Source organism: Triturus cristatus, chromosome 7 (genome assembly GCF_964204655.1).
Source record: "Triturus cristatus chromosome 7, aTriCri1.1, whole genome shotgun sequence".
In the NCBI taxonomy this organism is placed as follows: domain Eukaryota; kingdom Metazoa; phylum Chordata; class Amphibia; order Caudata; family Salamandridae; genus Triturus; species Triturus cristatus.
In genome coordinates, this window is record NC_140590.1 from 284,631,937 (window position 1) to 284,655,324 (window position 23,388).

The 23,388-nt window shown below is 50.5% G+C and overlaps 1 protein-coding gene across 1 annotated transcript in view; it reads left to right on the plus strand.

Moving 5' to 3' along the window:
* The window catches only part of LOC146809437 (circularly permutated Ras protein 1-like), a 293,808-nt gene that overhangs the window by 267,276 nt on the left and 3,144 nt on the right, over positions 1 to 23,388 (plus strand). The window contains exons 17-19 of the mRNA XM_085616287.1: positions 2,430 to 2,570; positions 7,539 to 7,635; positions 7,948 to 7,998. Coding sequence (XP_085472413.1) covers positions 2,430 to 2,570; positions 7,539 to 7,635; positions 7,948 to 7,998 — 289 coding nt within the window. The remainder of the gene's footprint in view (positions 1 to 2,429; positions 2,571 to 7,538; positions 7,636 to 7,947; positions 7,999 to 23,388) is intronic.

Sequence of the window (23,388 nt, forward strand, 5' to 3'; positions counted from 1 at the left end):
TATGAGCCCTCTCCAGTGCGAGAAAGGTGGTCAGTCCCTCTGGGGCCATGTCCGTGTTGAGCCTATTCTCCAAGAAAGCCGCCATGTCGGATCCTTTTACTTTTTCCAGAAGTCCTACAAATCTATTATTGTGGGTGCTGCACCCCTCAGCATCCTCCACTCACTTGTCCAGTACATCCGGTACTCCAGCTGCATTTTCTCAGCTCCGGCTCCTGCTTTCCTGCCTCCTCAGGAGCAGGAAAGCAGGCAGCCTCCCTCCCCTCCCCTAAGCCAATCACAATGCTGCAATAGCAGCGTTGTGATTGGTTGGGACATCGACCACACAGGCATCTATGGGGAGCCCATTTTCGCCACGTAGCATGCAGCCTACATGGAGAAAAGGTAGAGGGTGCATGACTGGTTTGGTCGGCTCCAGACGGCCGACGAAATAGTTAGGACCCGTAGTATTGGGCAAGCCACTCCTCCCCTGCCCTCGAGCAGACCTTTCCACCCGCCTGCCCACCCCCAACCAAACCCTTCTGCTTTCTCGCAGTGCGAGAAGCAGAAACATAAAATGGTATTTATAATCCCATTTCATGTTTCTGCTTCTTGCACTGCGAGAAAGCAGTGGGGCGATGCACCTCCGCCCACATGGAGGAGCCGCCCCAGCAAAAGCCCACTCATTGCTCCTCAGCTTTTGCTAGGATCAGCTATGCAGTCCCTCCTACTCGATTGGAGAATCGTTTGCACACAGTAAGTAGGTTATGCAGCCCCCTTACCATACATGAGTCACCATGCCATCAATTCATCAGGAGATTTGTTTTACCCCCTGTCTCACCTTTCTGTCACATCTCGAGCACCAGCCAAGACTCATCCGAGGAGGCAGTGACCCTCCTGCAAGAACAGTTAGGAGCCAAGGAATGCCGCTGCATTAAGGGAGAAGCTGTTTAATTAACAGATAAGGTGAAGTGCATTCAATTTTAACAGTTGACGCGTTTTTCCCCTGTTGAACCCAGACCATTCATAGATGGCAATCTGTGCCAGGGTAGCGTCGATCTGGGCACCAATGCTCTATGCGGGGAATCCAGCGTGAGAGCAGAAGGGGTCAATGTGTCCCCTAGGCTGGGAGCCAGCAAGCCTTGGCTGCGCACGAGCTGGGCTCCCTGCCAGCGGGCCAGGAAAAGCCAGCTACCCTATAAGGCCCTGGCTGGCCAGCGTGGTCAGCCCCACCTTCCTCTGGGTGCATGTGGAGAGTGGCGCTAAGCTCGGGGGCATGGAATAGGGGTGGGTGAGTTGTAGCACTGCAGCACGCTGGCGAACTTCGCTCCGTGGGCAGCCAGCTGAGTTTTTTTTGCAGAACTCCGTGCTCCGCTTGGAGTGCAGAGTCCCAGAACTCTGTGAACTCCGCCAGCGGAGCGGAGTTCACCGCCCACCCCTAGTCAAAATGGTTTGTTTCCATACAGGTGGAATTAGGCCCGAGATCATAGAATTACAAATGTTCACAATTGCAGGGCAAAGATTCCTTTCAAAGTCTGACAGAGTCTAGGTGCACATGGGTCAATGGAGGAGCCCAGATTTAATACTAGAAATTTTGAGGAATAAAGCGTCTATAGTTAAGAGAGAAAATTAAGACAGTGTTGTTTCTTTAGTGGAGTATTAATAACGTTATCTAAGGCGTCATAGAAGAGGGTGTGAAGGAGGTATGGGGGCTTCAAATTTGGAGGAATAATAGTCAACCATTTCTTCACACAAAGTAGTGGAGGCACGTGGTGAGAAATTGTCATATACATTCGACCCCTGCTCTGCAAAGGGGTAGTGTCCAATTGTTGCATGTGGTGAGCACTAGCGCTTATTTTTCTGGATTGGGACTTATTTTTCTTTAAATGATTTTGGCTTAGAACACAATTGACAAAGTGAGAAAAAGGGTAAAAGAAGGAGCAAGTGAAAGATAGTAGAGCAATGACATGGGGAGAAGAAAACAGAGATCTAAAAGAACCTGTGAAAGTGAGATAAAGAGTCAGGAAGTGTAGCTTGCTGGACAAAAGAGGCATGAAGTCGAATCCCATCTAGGCAGCATTAGTACTCAGCAGTCCTATCATTCAGGAGCATCCATACAGGCACTCGCTTCTGCTGGTATGCTAGACCGCTGTCTAGTATTGCCTTGCCATAGACTTACCCTTCTAGTCTTCTCTACTTCTTGAGTAGTCGCTTTTGCCGGCTTCTGTCAACTTTTCCAACCTCAGGTTTACAGTACCACAGCCTCACCACTCTACAGCCTCACCACATGTGTATTTCTGTAGCTCCAGAAACCTTTAACACCTTGTGCCCAAAGGTGTGGACAGACAGTTCGACTGCGGCCTTATCCTTGGGAAGGGGCATTGGTGGAGTATGTGTAGTATGCAGTTAGTCCTGAACTCACCTTTTCATATGCTTTTTACATCTGCTTCCAGCTCTGCTGCCCTGGATACCATGGACGTGGGTGTACTGCAGACACACAGTGCTCAGGTGAGCGCTCGCCTCGCCATGGAAGGACGGGTGGACGAGGCCAGGGACCTCGCCCTTGCGCAGAAGCAGCTCATCGAGCAAGTCATGTGAGTGTCAACAAAGAAGGGTGCCCCTAAAGATCATGTGTAGTGGGTTGAGGCCAGTAGCCTTGGTGTGGTTAAAGGCCCCGTTTAGAATTGATGATTGCCTGGTCATGCGTCCTCCTCGTCACAGTCGTTACACTATGAAGTACGCCTTCGCCATCAGTTAGATCATCAACTGCCCCACATAACTTGTTTTTTCTAAGGGTAAAACAATCCTTTCTATGGGAAGTAAAAGGGATTATCCATCACCAATCTTAAGGATTTCTACAAATATTGAAATGTAAAACAAATCCAATCCTGTGACAAAATAATTAGGGATTGTAGGGCTGGGCAACTATAGCTGCCACGAGGAGGATTAGAATTAGATTAGTGAACATTAATGAAGAATAATGAATGCTAGGTGTTTGCCCATGTCCCCCCTTTTAATGTGAGATATAGTGCTTAGCATATTCCCCCAGAATTCCTTGAATTTCAGGCATGCCCATAGTGTATGCAAAGTTGTACCCATTTCCCTGTGTTGCCCTTCAGCACTGAGGTGCAGTGCCACCGATATTTAATCTTGTAGACAGTTTCCCATCCTTGTGCATGGTGGACAAAGATGTGAGTTTAAACAGCAGAGATGTACAGAAGTGTTAACTCTTTCAAGCCCACTGGCACCTTTTATTAATGCTTATATTTCAAAAACGACTTTATGGTTTTACACCCATCTACTGAAAACACGATTTCTGAGTTTTACTTTAATGGCAAGTTTGGCATACATTTCTTGAGTGGTTTTGGCTCTATATGCGAGCAACATTTCCTGTTGGAGCTAAAGTGAAAAAAACTCATCTTTGTTTCACCCTCCTCCCCACCTTTGCCTATAAACGTGTGTTCCCCTGCACAGATCTGCACAAAAAATGGCTGGCCAGACCTAATCTGACTATGCCAAGTGGTTGCCTGATGTGGTGCAGATCAGTCGATGGGGTCAAAAGTTATACGCTTATCAAAAATGTCTTTTTGATGGAAAGTACTGCACAACCATAACTGCAAAGTGGTAGTTGCCACTGTGTAATATCTTCACTGAAAATGCCCCAGTTTTTATTTTTTCGGAGTTTTATATAGCGCGAACTTGACCTGAAGGTATTGGAGCGCTTTACATGAGCCCCAGTTGCATTAGAGACGGACACATTCATTTTGTTAGGCACAGGGAGATTAAGTGATTTGCCCAGAACCACGGAATGTTGAGCGTCCCTGCCGAGACTCGAACCCATTTCCCCAGCTTTGAGGTTGAACGCTCTAGCCGTTAGGCTACATCCTCTCCCCAACTGAGTTATGGTTCTGGCTCAAACATGTAAAACCAGTGAAATTCACCAGTTATGCTTCATAGTGCACACGATGCACACTGTAACTAACATTGCCCGCCATGTTTTACTCTTGTTAGACTAACTTTATTTTCCTGTGCCATTGGCCAATGGATGTTTTGAGCATGGAGAGCACAAACCAACGGCACCACACAAGGCTCCACAGAAACCTTCATCTGTCCTGTATCAGTCGTGACTAGCTCACCAAGTATGACAAGCCTCTTCCTTTTCATTCTGGTACTCTTAGTACACCAATTCCAATGTGACCAGAAAAAAGAAGGCACTAAAATGCTCAGAATTAATCAGGAGGTACTTGTACCTGATTTAAGGTAATGCATGCTGTCTGGTTCTAATCCTAGTTCTCCAGTTCCTTTCACGCCTGTGACATTGCTCCGAAATCAGTATCAGCTGCAATGTCTCTTGTATGTGTGTGGGAAACAAAGGAGCAGAAGTTCAGAAGACTGCTGTTGTTTAAGTCTCAGCTTTGTCAGCAAAGGTGTACAAGAGACCTGTTGCTTGCTGTGTGATTAATGGAGGCTTTCAACCATTGGCTTTCTTTGACCAGGCTCATTGCGCCATTGGCTTGACACCTTGTCATTCAACCTAGTGGAATGTTCATCTCTCCACTGTGCTAATGACTGTTTGAGTGTATCCTAGCTCCTCCGCTCATATGCTTGCATTGACTGTATGAGGAACTACTTTACATCTAGATGAGGAACAACTGCCCAGTATGCCTATATACTATCCATATAGCTGCCCAGTATGTTCGCTATTGATGGCTATCTCCAGTGTGTCGCCATGTATTAGAACCAGTGGCAGATGGTAACATTTGAAAGTTGTGCAGTCCAGTGGCGCTACATAGTGGGGGTAGCAGGGCGGAGACGTTGGTGGGGTGGTGAAGGGCTGGGGGTTTAGGGGAAATTAAAAAAAAAGAATAAAAAACACTTACCTGCACTCCAGCTGCTTCCTCTCCTTCTTCGGCTCTTCTGTGGAGTCTAGGGGCAGAAAGGAAGCAGGAACCAGGAAGGTGACAGAATCTCCTAGCCAATCACAATGCGGCTATCGCAGCATTGTGATTGGTATGAGCGCTGTGGTTCGGCACTTAGTCAGTGACTGGGAGGCTGGCCATGTTCTCCATCCAGGTTGTGTATTACAGCTGGTGGGGAGCATGCAAACTGGGCATGATTGTTTGTTCGGCCCGAGACAGACGGCAAACCGTCATGTGCAGTTAAGAATGCCACCAATCCTTTACTAATTCTTATCACATCTAGCCCCGCCCCTAACCAGCAGAGCCAGGAATGGAAAAATAAAATGATAATAACATTGCATTATTATCATATTATTTTTCCTTTTTCAACTGCTCACAGAGCAGTGGGGCAACGCTCCTCCGCGTTGGCGGAGGAGCTACCCCTGGTACAGTCTAAAAGATTTGTATGGCTTTTATGTTGCGAGAGAAGTGAGTGAGCCCGATAGACAAATGTGCAGTTCGGGGGTGGGAGGGGGGCGCCTCCCCCAGTAAAAAGTTTGAAAAAAGATTGGTGCATTTTAAAGCAAATTCTAATAAAAAAATTTAGAGAGAAAGCAAAAAGGTTTATCAAGCAGTTGTGAATGTGAATTCTTGAAATATTTAAACACATTAAAAGCTGCCCATATCCAACTACATTAATATGTTCAACAGTTACTTTAGTGTGCAACTTGTACTGTGCGACAACTTCAGGCCTCATAAAGTATTTGCTTGCCCAGTGCAGCATCAGCGTTTGGAAGGAAACGCCCTAGGCTTGGGGAAACGCCCACAGTTGCTGGCTGCAATCAGTCACATAGAAATATGTGGAGACAGGGCTTTAAGTGGGATGAAAAAAGTGAGACCTCTAAAATTGGCTTGACCATATAAACTACATTTCTGTGACTCCCATATTGTTCCACCCGACTGGAATTTTGGTTCCTCTTTGAGCTTCCTGTTATTGCATCCAGATATATAACAGAATAACTGGCATACACCTAAAATCTGCTAGGAATATTGGCTTTTTTGAAGGCTGTTAGCTGTTTAAGATAAATGAGTAACAACAATACTTTTGTTGTAAATAATAGAATATTGAAAATGTTTCAATTCTGAAATTGTGAGCCTGTGGATTAAATATTACATATGTGCAGTTTATAAGACATGCATGCCCTTTTTCTCTCCACATCTCGTCCATCAGCATATCTTAAACCTCATCTCTTTCCTATTCATCACCCTCTTTTCAAACTCTCATGAATGCACTTCCTCGCATCTCCTTCATTTCGCCACGCCCAAACATACATTGCACTCCCTCAAATGTAAACAATGAATTTTCTTTTTGTTTTGCCTTGTCAATATTTTGACACTGTGTACCCCCTTAACACATAATTTCAATTGCAACTGGAGTGCATGACCATTGCTCTGTGCTCTGCAGAGAGGCCAATCCACTGATAGGCACTAGTGAGGAACTCACAGCACCTTCAGCCTCACTGCTACTTATGCAGAGCAAGGCAGCCAGGCAGTTTGGGACAGGCAGCCTAGACTTAAATACACTGATTTATTTAGAGGTACGATCTGACATCGTATCTCTAAATAAATCAATGTATTTGATTTTTTTTTCTTAAAGATGTTGAAATTTCAGAGCAGTGCAGCCCCAGAGCCTCGAGGCAGGAACCGCCCCTGGTTAGAATATTAAACCCAGACCTGTTGACTTTGCCAATGCTCTTTGTTTATGAACAGTCTGGCTGCGTGAAGCTTTCACAGGGCTGTCTGTAATGTCAATACCACCAACAAACCGCTATGAGTGAGTGCAATGTCAAACTCTCCAGCAGCAGGAGTCCTTTTTCAGTGTCTGCTCCAACCCAACCCGCGATCCAGCGGAGATGGATCTTGTGCTGAGAGTCCATGCCTAGCACTCCTGCCCTTCTTGATGCTGGCAAAGGATTCAGAGAAGAAGGATTCAGAAAAGAAGGTCTGGCAAAGGACCCCGAGTGTTCAAAACGTCTTGTGGGTTTGTTTTATTATGAAGTGAAGACTTGATGAAAGAGCTTAGATTAAGGCACTTTCTTTAAAACAAAGAAGAAGAAAACGCTCTCATCATCATTCAGAACATTGAAGAGAGATGTTCAACTTTTGTGAGATATGAGAGACTGGCTTTCAGACCAGGTGAGATGCCTGCATTCATGGTGATGTCCTGATGCGCCCTGCTGTGTTCACTTTGATCCCATTAAGTTTAAGTCATCCTTTTCTGTGGATTGGATTAGAATGTATTTTTTCAGTCTCTTCAGAAATATGTTTAAAAATCCACATAAGCTTTTCTGTCTTTTGAACCTGGAAGTGTTTGAGGGCGTAGATGAGACATTCTCAGCAGTGCCTCCAGTATAGGTTTCTGCTCCATCAATAGGAGCTCGCTGGTGGTTGAATGTAAAGATCCCAGAGAGATCTCACAGCAGGTTCTTTTGAGGGTTGTAAGACTACAATCCGTGAATCCACTTAGATGGGTTATATAGGTGCGTTTTGGTGTCTCTCTGTATTTTACTGTTCTTCCTTCCTCGTCGCTCAATCTATCCCTATCATCCTCTGCCGTTGTTTTCTGTTTTGATACCTGACCCTCTCATGATTTTATTTCCGCAGGAGGACTCACACGGACGTGGTCCGAGACTCTACATACGATGAGTGGGAAACCGCCATGGCTCCTATCTACGAAGACCTGCAAGCCTACAGGGTGAAGGTGCGTGGATGATGCTGAGAGCCGCTCTGTAAAACCGGCGCGACCCGAATCAAGGGGACTGTCCTAGAGGGGAATTAGGAGGGTACCTAATGAATGGTTGTCAGAGCCTGGCAATGTCAGCATCAAGTTTGTGTGTGACATAGACCTGACTTTGAACTGACTCTCCCCCCTTTCACCTCATCCCCTGATGTCCCTAGAGACCCAGCCACCACTGCATAGAAGGTCTAAGCGCTGTCAGGTCCAGGTTGCATCAATGGGCCTGGGGTTTGGTGTCATTACTCTATTCTTACACAGATGTTTCATGTTTTTTAGGGGAAAAGAAGCAGCAGAGACTCCCATGATGGGCCCACCAGTGGATCTAAGGTGAAAGAGACACTGGGACAGATAGTGAGAGAGAGGAAGAGAGTGCGTGTGCGTGAGGGCATGTTACTCAGACATTTGTAAAAGAGTTGGGGGCCTTACTTCCAGTGTATCCCGTGTCATCGTCAACCTCTGAGGATCCCTTGTACTATAGGTTGTTGCCATGGTGTGAGAGGTAGCATGCAGTGTTTGACTGTCGGGATTCAAGGCAGTGTGTGATGGAGCTGAGGGTGAGCACAATGTAATGCTGAATCCTGTGTGCACATTGTGAGATGAAAGTTACTGCGTGGTTGTGCAAGCAATTTGAGGTAGTTGTACTAAGTGTTTTAAATAAAGAGTTACAAGGATGTATTATTTTAAGAGCTACTTTTGGTTTTAAATATGCACACTAAAATATTTTGTGGTGGTGGAGTAATTACGTGTGCACTGCCATTTTCTAATATTTTGTGCTTGAATAGCACGTCTGTATCACTTTTTTTTTTTATTTTTTATTTTTTTTTTTATTAAAACCGTTTTTTATTCAGCATGGTGTGAGGACCTGCAGACAAGCAATACTTCTATGTTTTAATCCAACTGTAACTCAATTAAACTGCCGCCTTACAAAATTTTTGGACATTACAGAGAAAAGATTAAATATCCAATTAGATTTGCTATCAGTTTAATGAAACAGCGACTAGTCTTCGGATGATTTGCAAATTTTTCTTACTTGCACGTTTTAAGAATTAACTTTTCCTTTTTTATAATTGTATAACACTCTCTGATCTTAAGAAAAGCATTTCTTTTTTTTTTTTTTTTTTTAAACTTTGTTTATTGAATTTTTGTACCAAAACATTACAGTCATACAATAACCGTAGGCGACATTCAGTGGCAATTCAAGTCATAAATCATCACAGCAGCACATCAATTGCGTTTCCAGGGGGCATGTGAACAGCAACGCATATAATATCATGAGTCTTAGCGCAGGGGACATGGGGCAGGAACAGCTGGCATTAGGGCAATACACAAATTAAGCGTTCAATGGAAACGTGGGGGCCCACAGGTGGAGCCTGTACCGCACCCAAGGCGTGACCGCTACCCATATGTCACGTGTAACAGGCATGCAAACCAATCCACATGGCGTGGGGATCATGGCAGAAGGATCAGAGTGGCTGCCCGGGGAGAAGGGGAAGCCAGGGGACATGGGAACACAACCCCCACCCCCACAGATCTGCAACAGTTCACCCATCACCCTGCGCAGGATGTGCGTCAAGAGCGCCAGAAGTAGGGTCGTCATTGGCCAGAGGGGGAGCATCCTCCGTCAGGGCTCCCGGGTATTGCAGTAGGTAACACTGTAATGGCCCCCAAACATCAGCAGGACGGGATCGAACTGGGAGCAGGTCGGAGTATGTCAGTATCTGCTCTTGGCAGTAGACAAGGTCTTTAAGCCATTCCTTAAATTTCGGGGCCCTCCCCCGACCCCACCGGCATGCTATACGCCGCTTCGCCAACAGCAACGCCGTTGTGACAAATTTGCGACTCGCTCGCGGAATATGTTTGGTATATCCCAATAGCGCCTGCACCGGCTCGGGCACAAGGGGCAGGTCTACCATCCGCGAAACGGCGGAGTACACATGGGTCCAATAGGTCTGAATAGCAGGGCAGTCCCAGGATAAGTGTAGGAAGTCTGCATGGGGGGCATGACACCTCTCGCAGTTGTCCGAATTCTGCAGCTGAAATTTGTACTTGGTGACCGGTGTGCAGTACAGACGGTTCAGGAACTTAAAATGAATGACACGGTGTCTACTGCTCGCAGAAATCTGCTCTGTCTGTATGCAACAATACGACCACCTGTCATCCCCCAGCTCCAGCCCCAGCTCCCGCTCCCACTCCCCACGGGCCCGTGAAGTGTCGAGTGCAGTGTCAGAGCGAACTGTATGATACAGTAAGGAGACCAAATGGGAGGGCGAGGTTGCCTGCAGGACTCTATGCAATGGACCAGTGATTTCGGGTTCAGCCGGAAATGTCTGCAATATGGACCGCATTCCATGCCTCAGTCTAATGTAGATAAAAAGCTCCAGAGGGGTAGGCGTGTACCCGCCGAAGAAATGTTCCCGGTCGCGGAAGCGCCCAGCAGAGAATAGATCTCCCCAACTCTGAATCCCCAATTTACGAATCAAATCTTGGAACAGTCTTTCTTGTAGAAGGGGCAGCTGCGGGTGGTAGGTAATGGGGAGAAGGGGCGAGTACAGAAACGAGCTCGCCACTCGCTTAGATAACTCCAACCACGCCCTCACTGTGCCCTGCAAGGCGTTATACTGTGAAGTATTATGAGGGAGTGTACTATGCAGTAGGCCACTCAGGGGCAGAGGAGCCGCCAGCCAGTCCTCCGCCGCGAGTTGGGGCATAAATGCAACGGGGTGAAACCAGTAGAACGCATAGTGCGCTTGAGCGCAATAATAATATAACTCCAGGTCCGGTACATCCAAACCACCCCGCGAGTATGGGGAGGTCATCACAGCCCACTTCAGCCGAGGTCTCTTCCCACCCCACACCAGTCGAGTCAATTCCGAACGCAAACGATTGAAAAAATGCCGGCCCGGGGGGAAGGGAATGTTCATAAACAAATATAAAAGTCGGGGGAGCACTACCATCTTAATCAAGGCGGCACGTCCTGCCATCGAGAGGGGGAGCGTAATCCAACGGTCCACACAGGAGGAGACGTGCGTCAACGCCGTACCATCATTTGAGCGCATTAGTTCCTCCCTGTCACGAGAAACCCTAATGCCGAGATATTTTACGTCAGACTCACACCATTCTATGGGATAGTCAAGTGAGAACGTCCGACATCCATCCGTTAGGTGGAGGATCTGAGACTTTGACCAATTGATTCGTACGCCCGACATCTCTCCGTACGTTATGAATTCCCGGAGTAGCGGGTTCAGGTTATTTTGGGGGTCACGCACATACAAAGTAATGTCATCTGCATAAAGCGACAACAGTAGCTGTCGCTGCTCGCAGAACAGTGCCCTGTGTTGATGACGTTGTCGCAACCGCGAGGCGAGGGGCTCCAGCGCCAGTGCAAATAAGAGAGGGGATAAAGGGCACCCCTGCCTGGTCCCACGGGCGATTCCGAAGGGCTCCGATGTCCTACCATTGATTAAGACCCTGGCACAAGGGCCGCCGTAGAGGATAGCTATCCAGCCCAGGAAAACCAGGGGAAAGCCCATACTAGTCAGCACAGCTACCAGGTAATCCCACTCTAGGGAGTCGAACGCTTTCGTCGCGTCCAAAAAGACTGCCACCATCTGGAGGCTGGGAGCCACATTCTGTAAAGTTGCAAATAGCGTGCGCAAGTTGTGCGATGTTGCCCTACCTGGTATAAAGCCCGACTGGTCCGGGAGTACCAGTCCCTCCATGAGTAGCGTCAACCGGTTAGCCAGAGTTTTAGAAAGGATCTTTGCATCACAATTAAGAAGGGACAGAGGCCGGTAGGAGTCAGGAGAGGTTGCCGGTTTGCCCGGCTTCAAGAGAGAGGTAATTAAGGCCTCTCTCATGGTAGGGGGAAGTTTTCCCAGCGTGTGGGCTTCCTCAAACACCACCTTCAGAATCGGGGCAAGGATATCTATGTACGATTTATAAAACTCGATCGGGAGCCCATCGAGACCCGGGGCCTTCCCCGAGGCCATTTGCATGATGGCCTCACGAATTTCGTCGATCCCAAGCGGTGCCATGAGGAACTTTCTTTGTGCGTCAGAGAGCCATCCCAATGTGACCTCCCCCAAATAGTAACCCAGCTCCGGCGGTTTAGTGTGCACGGAGGAGTATAGTTCAGTATAATGAGCAACGAATGCTTGCATTATAGACCGGGTGTCCCTGTGGAGCTCCCCCGAGCTACCCTGGATCTCGAGGACTTGGTTGTTAAAACGTGGCGGCCGGATCGCCCAAGCCAGGAATTTACCCGGCCGCTCCCCCTCCCCGTACCTGCGAGCCTGAAAGTATTTCCCCCTGAACCTAACCTCTCTGTACGCAGCTGCTTTATAGTCGGACAATAGTTCGCGGAACCGGGCCTGCGCCCCAGCATCAGTGTGAAACGTGGGGGCGGTCTCCAAGTCCTTAAGGTCAGTCTCAAGTTTACGAAGGGAGCTACGCAGAGCCCTGAGGACTCCCACCCCTTTCGAGATGCATATTCCTCTAATTGTGACTTTAAAAGCCTCCCACACTACAGCAACACTATCCACCGTGCCACCATTGCGCTGGAAGAAGCTCTCAATTTCCTGTGCAATTTCGGACCGGAAGACGTCGTCTAGCAGGGCAGTTGGCTGCAGTCTCCACGACATCGGAGAGCCAGCGAGATCAGTCAATTCGACGCTCAGCAGGACCGGGGCATGATCGGAGTATGTGCGAGCAAGGTGTTTTACCCGGCCTATCGTGGGGGCAAGTCCCGGGGAAACTAGGAAATAGTCCAGTCTCGCCCACGTGGAGTGTGCGGCAGTCCAGTGCGTGCCCTCCCTGGTCGCCGGGTGCCTAGAGCGCCACGCATCCAGCAAATGACGCTCAGTAAGGAGGTCATGCACATATGCCTGCGAGCGGGAGTAGTGGTGTGGGCCAGGATTCGCCCTATCCCTCTCGGGGTCAACAGCTATGTTAAAGTCACCTCCCCACACTAGATAAGTGGAACCGATGCGCAAAATCTCCCCCCATAGCGTCTGGAGGCAAGACGGATCATCTGTGTTGGGACCGTAATAGCACGCCAAAGTGAGCGTGTCCACGCCCATGCGTCCCCAGACAACACAATACCTGCCCTCTCGATCCATCCGCTCGCCCATGTGCACAAAGGGGGTATGTTTCCTAATGAGGATGGCCACCCCACGCGAATAGGTGGAGTAAGAGGAAAAGGTACGGTGCACAGCCCAACGTGACGCAAACAACACAGGCCGGGAGGGGTCCAGGTGCGTCTCCTGGAGGAAGGCTACCCCAATGTGATGCCTATCCAGGTATGCCAGGACGTGTCTACGCTTTCTATGGTCTCCCAAGCCCCTCACATTCCAGGTCAAGAAGTTAAGCTGCCCAGTAAAGTCCCCACGTGTCTGCGGATCACCCATGGAAAAAAAGGAGACTCAAATACAGCGACACAATGCAACCACCGCCCCCCGAACAATGTGAAGAAGACAATGCCAACATCGCCACATACCATTCGGAACTAGCAGACACAACAAATCCCCAACTCCCCCCCCCCACCCCCCACCCACAGCAGCATCCCAAACATGCTATCTGGACAGACCCCCTCCCCCCCACCCCGAAGCATACCCCCTCTATAGCAAGTGCCATATGGGAGCAGCATGTAAACTTAAAGTCAAGTGGGTAATACCCTTGGGAGGACAGTCTAGGTGAAGACACAGTAACCCCTCGACCCAGAAGAGTGCGCCCAGCCAGGGGGCCGAGCCCTCTCCATGGACAAAGGGCGCCCAGCGAAACGAAAGAGTCCTGAGAGTCTGGTGCAGGCTAAAGAAGCGCTGGACTCCGATAGCATCCCCGCACAGTTAACTCAGCTAGGTCCATGGGTCCCCATACCAAGTCCCACAATGGCAGACAAGTGCAACACCTTACCAGCTGACAAGCAACAGTCTCGGAGTTGACAGGCCAACGATCCAGCACCATCATCCTGATGCCGGCGAAGAGGGGCAGTCCAGATCGCGTTTCTTGATTCGCTTCAGGAACTCCTCCGCCTGTTGGGGTTTAGTGCAGAAGATTTGTTTCCCCTGATGAGTGATGCGCAGGCGGGCCGGGTAAAGAAGCGCGTAATCAATTTGTGCAGCTCGCAGTTTGTGCTTGACCTGGACGAATTTTTTCCGCTCCTCCTGAACCACCGGGGTGAAGTCTGGGAATATAGTGAAGGCTGTGCCGCCGTAGGATAGGGTCTTCTTCTCCCTCGCCGTCCGAAGCGCGACATCCCGGTCACGAAAGTTCAATAAGCGTGCGATAATAGGGCGGGGGGGAGCCCCCGGCGGCGGTCTCAGGGCCAGAGATCTGTGCGCCCTTTCGACGATGAACTGAGGCGATAGGGAGTCCGTGCCCACCACCTCTCGCAGGAGACCCTCCACGTAGTCCTCCATCTTACCTGTGTGGGTCGATTCTGGAATGCCAATTAAACGAATATTGTTCCTCCGACTGCGCGCTTCCAATTCCTCGTTTTTGGCTGCTATTACGTGTAGGACTTTGTCCATGCGCGCCACAGTGGCAGACAGTTCCGATGTGCGATCTTCGGTGTCTGAAATACGCCTCTCTATCTCTGTGAGGCGTTCGCCATGGCTGTCAACCTTGTGCACAATCGAGTCCATGCGGGATTGCATGGAGTCCATTTTGTCCACTATGGTCGCTAGACTTTGCCGCATATCCAGCAGTATGGACTTGACATCCTCCCCCGGTGGGGCCTCCACCGACGGCGACCCCCCCGCAGCGGCCTCCAGCTGCGACCTAGTCGGCTTCTTTGGCTCGAAAGTGAGGCGAGGCTGGCGACTGTCCGGCTTCCCCATGGCGGCGCCGCCAAGCTGCCCACAGTCGGATCGAGGGCGCGCCCGGGCGAGCCGGGCCGCAGGTCAGGCCACGAGGGCAAGAAGCAAAGGGGGAGTGCGGCAATGCAGGGGAGGGGGGAAACCTCCAGACCGTGCAGCGGGTCACAGGATTATCCACAATCACGCAATTCGACCCCCTCCTTCTGCTATGAGGGACCCCGCTGGTGACCAACCTCCGCACCGACCGAGATCACCCCAAGCACACCCCTCACCTCCGCAGCAGGCAGCTCCTCACTTGTGCGTCTGGGGCGACCCGTGCGCGGATCGCCAGGAAGTAAGAGCCAGGCAGGTGGGGGGAGGAAGGATCCAAGGCGAGCCCCACAGGCAAGCACTGCAACCGCGACTCGCCAGTCAGGGGGAGAAGGCATGCACCGCCGTCCAGCGCCTCCAGGCCAATGGCTCCCTTCGCAGGCTCCACAATGCAGGCACCGGCACAGGAGGGTCAGCGATCAGTACACCAGGCAGGCAGTCCCTCCGGGCCCCGTACCTCAGCCGATCCGCCGATCCGCCGATCCGCCGATCCGTCGGTCCGTCACCTGCACCCAGTGGGCAGGCAGCCAGGCACCCGCGGGGGGGGGCGAGCGATCCTCACGAGGCAAGGCGAGCGAGGAAGTACTGCGCCGCAGCAAGGATCAGGTGAGGGCAGGGAAGGCGGCCGCCGCGGCCGCGACGTCAGACCGATGCGCCCTTCGCCAGCGCCAGCGCCCGCCGGGCACCCCGCAGCCACCTAGGCCGTCTCCTCGTCCCCGGACTGGGGTATCCGGTAGGGCACACAACGACCCCCGCAGTCGCGCCGTAGGGCCGCCGCCCGCGGCCTCGGATCCGGAGGCAAGGCCTATCGTCCACGTGTGAAGCACCGGCCTCACGCTGTGGCAGCCTCCCGGTCTCGGCTCCAGTGGGACGTCTGCCACAGCCGGCGCGGCCCGCGCGGCCCCTCAGTCCGATATCACCGGGCCACGAAGGATGAAAGATCGCTCAGGCAGCAGTAGGGAAGTCGGGCCGTCCACGCAGATCCGTGCAGGCAGCAAAAGACGACTTTCAGGCAGGATTATGAAGGATTTCGTCGCCGGGCTGCGGGAGCTTCACCCAAAGGCAGCCATTCCGCTGTGCGCCACCTAGCGCCTCCTGTCTGTATCACTTTTCTTGCAGTCTAGGGATTATTTTGGGAAATACAATGTGTCAATTACTACCTAGATCCCTTACCCGCATGAGGGCCGCCCCATGTTTGAGTCCATCTGTATTTACATATCCCTGTGTCTCAGTATCCCTATTTCTGTGCCTCCCGTGTCATGTTTGGGAGAGGATGTAGCCTTACGGCTAGCGCTGCTGACTTCCGAGCGGGGAGACCAGGTTTGAGCCTCGGCGTCGGCTCAACAACCTGTGATTCTAAGCAAATCACGTAATCTTCCTGGGCCTATCAAAAATGAATGTGTCCTTGTGTAACGTAACTAGTGCTCACGTAAAGTGCTCCAATACCTTTGGGTCGAGTTCGTGCTGTATAAATCTGCAAAAGAAATTACTAAGCGATAGGTCGTTCCAATGCATGGAATCGGCCAAATTCTCTGATACCTTTATGGCTCCCCATGGACTACCTCAAGGCTCGGCACTTAGCCCGACCCTGTTCAATGTCTACCTGACTCCTCTAGCTCAAATTGTTCAGGAGTTTGGACTTTCCATTGTGTCCTACACTGACGATACAAATTGGTAGTCTCAGTGTCGGAGGAAGTGAACTCCAAACATCTTCAACTGGTGCCATGCCTGGAAAAGATAGCCAAATGGATGGGTAACTCAGTCTAAAACTGAACGGGGACAGTTCGAGGCATGTGGGCTGCTGAATTCATATCTGTGCATAGATCGCCGCCTAGTGTTGGGTCCGGATGTTTGCACGTTGTTGTCCTGGAAGAGTCTTCGAAGTATCCTTGGATAGGTGACTCCTCCCTTGGACTACAGTGCGCATGGGCATCCTCTCCATCCTCAGATTGTTTTTTTCCGCCATTGGGTTCGGATGTGCTTATCTTGACTCAAGTTAGGAAAACCTTTTTACAGGCCAAAAGGCCTTTAGTTCGCGTCGGTACTGTTCCCGATCGGTATCGATAGTATATTGTTAGTTTACTAACTTCCAGAACCAACTTTTTCGCATTTTCCCCGACCATCGACGATGGAATCGAAGACACCATTCAAGCGGTGTCCGGTATGCAATGCGAAATATCCCCATATCGACGTCCATCCCGTGTGCAACAAATGCCTTTCACCGGATCACGACAAATCTACATGTATGGCCTGTGCCCGATTCCGATCCAAGAAGACTCTTCGGAATCGACGAGCAGCAAGACTCGAAGCGCAGCAAGCGGCACCGGCCCCAGCCAACATCTTCAGCGCCGAAGACGAAGATGTCGAAGACGTGGAGAACCTACCCTCCAGCCCCGCTTCCGAACACGACTCCGTATCGGAAGACGTCGAAGAACAACTCTTTTCCAGAGATGAAGCCGACACTGAGGTAGGAGACTACAATGAGGCCTTAGGGGCCGAAGAGAGTAGCTCCGGTGACAAGCCAGGCCTACCCGTACAGACTGAGGATATCCCAGTGAGCCAGTCTATGGATCCGGTCGAGGGATCGCCTTCGGGCCTTACCCAAGACCTATCCCGCAGTTCTTCGGCCCCGCCTTCTGGCCCGGCCTCGGACATTCAGCGGCATCCATTACTACCCAAAAAGGCTGGTTTCCCTTCTTCGAAACCGAAACCGAAAGCCGCATTGGTTCACCAGAAACCGAAACCGAAAGTAACGCTGGTCGGATCGAGGCCCACCACACCTTCGACGCCAGCAAAACCCGTCGGCGCCGACCGCACCAAACGAGATTTCGGTGCCGAGCTTGCAGCAGCCGACGTGGGCGCCGACACACGGAAAAAGAGCTTCGGTGCCACCAAACCTCCTCGGCTACCGGCACCGACGCAATCGGCTCCGACCCCAAAGGTCAAACTGCCTGCTGCGTCGCACCCCGCTTCGACAGCACCACCAAAGGCACACTCATCAAAGACGTCGACGGCCGTTGCCGCCCCTCGACTCGATGGCACCGAAGAAGTCCACGCCCGCCTCTACGGAAACGGCCGGCACGAAGGACTCGATGGCACTCCAGGTGCGGACCGTTGCTGCGCAACGCACCAAACACAAAGCAGTCCTCCAGGACACGTCAGGCTCCGAGCCGATAAAAGCTCCACCGACCTCTTCGGCACCGACCAATATCACTTTTGGCCTGCCGCCATCCACGGCCCCAAAACTGTTCCAGATCAGAACACGGGTCACCCACACCACGTTCACGCCTGCCGAACGCTCTCCTGCGGAGTCGTCTCCGTCACATGTCATCGACGCCGACACCGGCAGGATGGTGCTCCACAAAAGGAGAATAACTTCAGAGTCAGCTTTGGACTCCTACCGGATCCCGCTTAAGAAAAAGCTGCCGGTGACTTCGGAACCAGTTCTTTCCGAACCTCTCCACTCCTTTTACCAGGATCCACAGTCCTTCTCTCCCACACACTCCGACACCGACGTTTTGGAGGACTACATGGGTGACCACGTCCCCTACCCCGGAGAGATGGACCCTGAAGGCCAACAGGACCCTGACCAAGCTTGGGATGACCCTGTAGACTCGGGTGCACCTATGGATACACAGGACCCGCAACTCTATGGAGCAAAAACATCTCCCACAGAGGACACTGCGCATTCAACGCCCTAATTGAACGTGCTGCGGCCAATCATGGGGTGCAACTCCACTCTGACACCGTGGAGGACGACTTTCTCATGGACACTTTCGCATCCTCGGAAAGGAATATAAAAACTCTACCCATGTTAAAGGGTGTCCTCAAACCAGCAAAGGACATCTTCAAAGAACCCACCAGGGCAAGAGTAATAAACCCCAGAATCGACAAGAAATACAGGTCAGCGCCTGGGGACCCTACCTACATTAGAGGCCAGTTACCTCTAGATTCCATTGTAGTTGCGAATGCTCGCAAACGGGCACACTCGCAAACAACAGGTGATGCTCCTCCCCCGGACAAAGAGTCCAAAGTGCTAGAGACCTCCGGCAAACGGGTTGCGGCCCAGGCAGCTAATATATGGCGCATTGCCAATACTCAGGCGCTCCTCGCCCGCTACGATCGAGCACACTACGACACACTAGAACAATTACTCCAACATCTCCCTGACCAATTCAAAGAAGGTGCAGAGATCCTCATCAGGGAGGGACAACTCCTCACAAACGCATCCATCAAGTGTGCACTGGATGCCGCAGATACAGCTGCCAGAGCCATAAACACTAGCGTCATGTTGCGACGACACGCCTGGTTGCGAATCTCTGGATTCAAACCTGAGGTACAAAATAACATCCTCAACCAGCCTGTCAACCCCGACTACTTATTCGGGCTGGAGGTTGACACCACCCTAGAGAAAATAAAAAAGGACACGGACACTGCAAAGTCCATGGGGGCTCTTCAAACGCAGTCCTTTCGGAGCGGCTCCTTTCGTCGCCCCGGAAATAGAGGAGCAGGTAGAGGACAGGGGTCACAGCTAACCTACAACAAAGGCAACACACAAAGCACCTACGATAAAAACACCCGGGGTGGTTATCGTGGCTCAAGCACAAAGGGCAGAGGACGCGGTTACGGCAACACCAGGTCCTCCCCCAAGAACAAACAGTGACGCCCTCTCCCTTCCTCCCGACCACCTAACACCTGTCGGGGGAAGGCTACAAAGGTTCCTGTCCACGTGGAACTCCATCACCACGGACAGGTGGGTCAAAGACATTATCAAATACGGTTACTGCCTAGAATTAACCTCAACTCCACCCACAATACCTCCAAAACACCGTCCTATGTCCTCAGAGCACTTAACGCTCTTACAGCAGGAGGTGCTAAGCATGCTACTAAAAGGCGCAATAGAGGTCGTACCCGTCCACGAGCAAGGTACGGGGGTGTACTCCCTGTACTTTTTAATACCAAAAAAGGACGGGTCACTCAGACCTATATTAGACCTGAGACCCCTGAACCGCTACATACTCTCCGAGCATTTTCACATGCTCACTTTACAGCAAGTCCTCCCGCTGCTCAAACAGGGAGACTTCCTAGCCACACTGGACCTCAAGGATGCGTATTTCCACATACCCATTCACCCCTCACACAAAAAATACCTCAGGTTCACTGTTCAGGGGCAGCACTACCAATTCAAAGTCCTTCCCTTCGACAACAGCACCCAGGGTTTTCACAAAGTGCCTAGCTACTGTGGCGGCACATCTACGGAGGCAGCACATACACGTCTACCCTTACCTGGACGACTGGCTCGTTCAAGCAAAGTCGGCCCAGCAATGTGCCAGCCACATGTCCCGCACCATTCACCTCCTTCACAGTCTGGGATTCTCACTAAATTACCCAAAATCCCATCTCCAGCCCGCACACGTACAACAGTACCTAGGTGCGACTATAGACACTCTGGCGGCCACAGCTCAGCCAAATTTAGTGAGGATCAACAGCATGCAAATGCTGATTTCCAAGTTCAAACCCCAACACTCCCTTCCTGCGCGAGTGTTCATGCAGTTGATAGGCATGATGGCCTCCTGCATTTTCATAGTCCCACACGCGAGACTACATATGCGCCCGCTTCAGGAGTGCTTAGCACGTCAGTGGAATCAGGCTCAAGGACAGCTGAAAGACCTAGTGTTGGTGAGCGGTCGGGCATACAACTCTCTGCATTGGTGGAATCCACAAAACCTTTGCAAGGGCCGACCGTTCCAAGAGCCTGTTCCACAAATAATACTGACAGCGGACACGTCTCTCCAAGGATGGGGAGCTCATGTACTCCACTACACAGTGCAGGGACTATGGACAACACAACAAAAGAAGATGCACATCAACCTTCTAGAACTGATGGCAATCTTCCTGGCTATGAAAGCATTCAAAGTACACTTGTGCAACAAAGTCGTGTTGATGCGGACAGACAACATGACCGCCATGTACTACATACAGAAGCAGGGAGGAACACACTCTCCACAGTTGTCTCATCTGGCTCAGAGCATGTGGAAGTGGGCCATTCAGAGGAACATGTTCCTCATGGCAGAACACCTCCCCGGCAAGGACAACCAGATGGCGGATCTGCTCAGCAGACACAGCCACCAGATGCACGAGTGGGAGTTACACCCATCAGTACTCCAACCGTACTTCCAACAGTGGGGTCATCCAGAGATAGACCTATTCGCCACAAGCGAAAACGCAAAATGCCAAAGCTTTGCCGCCAGGTTCCCACATCCGCAGTCGCAGGGCAATGCGATATGGATGAACTGGTCCGGCAGATTTGCGTACGCTTTTCCCCCAGCACCACTGATACCGCTGGTAGCACGCAAACTCAGACAACACTCACTGACACTCGTCCTGGTTGCTCCAACGTGGGCACGCCAGCCGTGGTACACCACCTTTCTCGAACTTTCCGTGGTGCCGCATCAAAGGCTGCGGATCAAACCCGCGCATTTGACGCAGAACCATGGAGAGATTCAGCACCCAGATCCGCAACAGCTGAACCTGGCGATCTGGCTCCTGAAGTCCTAGAGTTTGGCTACCTAAACCTGCCACCTGACTGTATGGACATCATTAAGGAGGCCAGGAGACCCACTACCAGAGCTTGCTATGCAGCCAAATGGAAAAGGTTCGTCATTTATTGTACTAATAATGACATTAACCCGCTAGACGCATCCATACAAAACATAATTTGTTACCTCTTACACCTATACCGATGCAATCTGGCGTACACCTCTATACGTGTCCATTTGACCGCAATATCAGCCTATCTGCAGACTAGGCAGCACCTCTCTCTATTCAGAGTGCCTGCCATCAAAGCATTCTTGGAGGGACTCAAACGAGTCATTCCACCAAGCCACCCACCGGCTCCAATGTGGAACCTCAACTTGGTCCTCACACGCCTGATGGGTCCACCCTTTGAGCCTCTACACTCATGCGAGCTTCAATTTCTTTTTCCTTCTTTTTCACGTATGGAGAGTGAGAGAATGAATCTAACAGTTGCGTTCTCCCAATACAACTTTTTTTCACTATGGACAACTGTAGCCTGAGACTGTATTCCCCATCCGGGGGTGCAGTTTCTTCGAGATGGTCCTACTGTACTTGCGTCAATTGGAATATCAAAGATATTGACGGAAACGCCTCACTCACATAATAGTGACATGCTTCATCATCGGCGTTACCTCCACACCCAGATAAGGTGATACTATCTGGGCGGACTCAACCATAGATATACCGGGAGTTCTGATAAGTAGGTCACTGGTTTAAGAGGCGAACCAGATTTTTTAGTGTATTCGTTAAAAATACCTACAAGTGTACCTCCTCTTGATCCTTTATTCTGAGGCACTTGTGATATCGATAAAAGCCTAATATTGGGGTTTTTTTGAACCTTCAATTTTACCCTCTGCTCAATGCCAAAGGCATTGAGCAGAGGGTAAAATTGAACACACGAAGGTTCAAAAAAAACCCAATATTAGGCTTTTATCGATATCACAAGTGCCTCAGAATAAAGGATCAAGAGGAGGTACACTTGTAGGTATTTTTAACGAATACACTAAAAAATCTGGTTCGCCTCTTAAACCAGTGACCTACTTATCAGAACTCCCGGTATATCTATGGTTGAGTCCGCCCAGATAGTATCACCTTATCTGGGTGTGGAGGTAACGCCGATGATGAAGCATGTCACTATTATGTGAGTGAGGCGTTTCCGTCAATATCTTTGATATTCCAATTGACGCAAGTACAGTAGGACCATCTCGAAGAAACTGCACCCCCGGATGGGGAATACAGTCTCAGGCTACAGTTGTCCATAGTGAAAAAAAGCTTCAATTTCTTACCTAGAAAGTAGCTTTCCTAGTAGCGATCACCTCTTTAAGAAGAGTTAGTGAACTCCAGGCACTAACCGTTCAAGAGCCATTTATACAGGTTCACGCCAACAGGGTCGTACTACGTACCAACCCCAAATTCATGCCCAAGGTGGTATCGCAATTCCACATGAATCAGACTATTGAACTGCCTGTTTTCTTTCAAAACCCACAAACTGTCGCAGAAAGAGCACTCCATACACTAGATGTGAAGAGAGCCCTCATGTATTATATCGACAGGACTAAGATCTTTAGGAAGACAAAACAACTTTTCGTTGCCTTAGCGTTACCTTTGTGGTGTGGCGCAATCTCCAAAGCAGGTATAGCCAGATGGATCGTTAAATGTATTCAAATTTGCTATCAAAAGGCTAAACGCACATTAACGATTCCCCCACGAGCCCACTCAACACGTAAGTTAGGGGCCTCCATGGCTTTCCTAGGAAACATTCCCCTGCATGATATATGTAGAGCAGCCACCTGGTCCACTACACATACATTTACCAAACACTATTGTGTAGATGTGCAATCAAAACAGCAGGCAGCTGTAGGACAGGCTGTTCTCAAAACTCTTTTTCAGACCGCTGCAGCTGGCACTGGTAGCCGCCGCTAATAGAGGGCACTGCTATGTATTCTATGCACAGATATGAATTCAGCAGCCCACATGCCTCGAACTGAATATGCTACTTACCAGTATGCATCTGTTCTTGGCATGTAGGGCTGCTGACATTCATATCGCCCTCCCTCCTCCCCGGGGCCTGTAGCAGCTGCAGCTCTCAGAATTACTGTAAGCATGGTCATCACTTTCTGTATCTACTCCATCACTGCCACAATGGCGAAAAACAATCTGAGGATGGAGAGGATGCCCATGCGCACTGTAGTCCAGGGGAGGAGTCACCTATCCAAGGATACTTCGAAGACTCTTC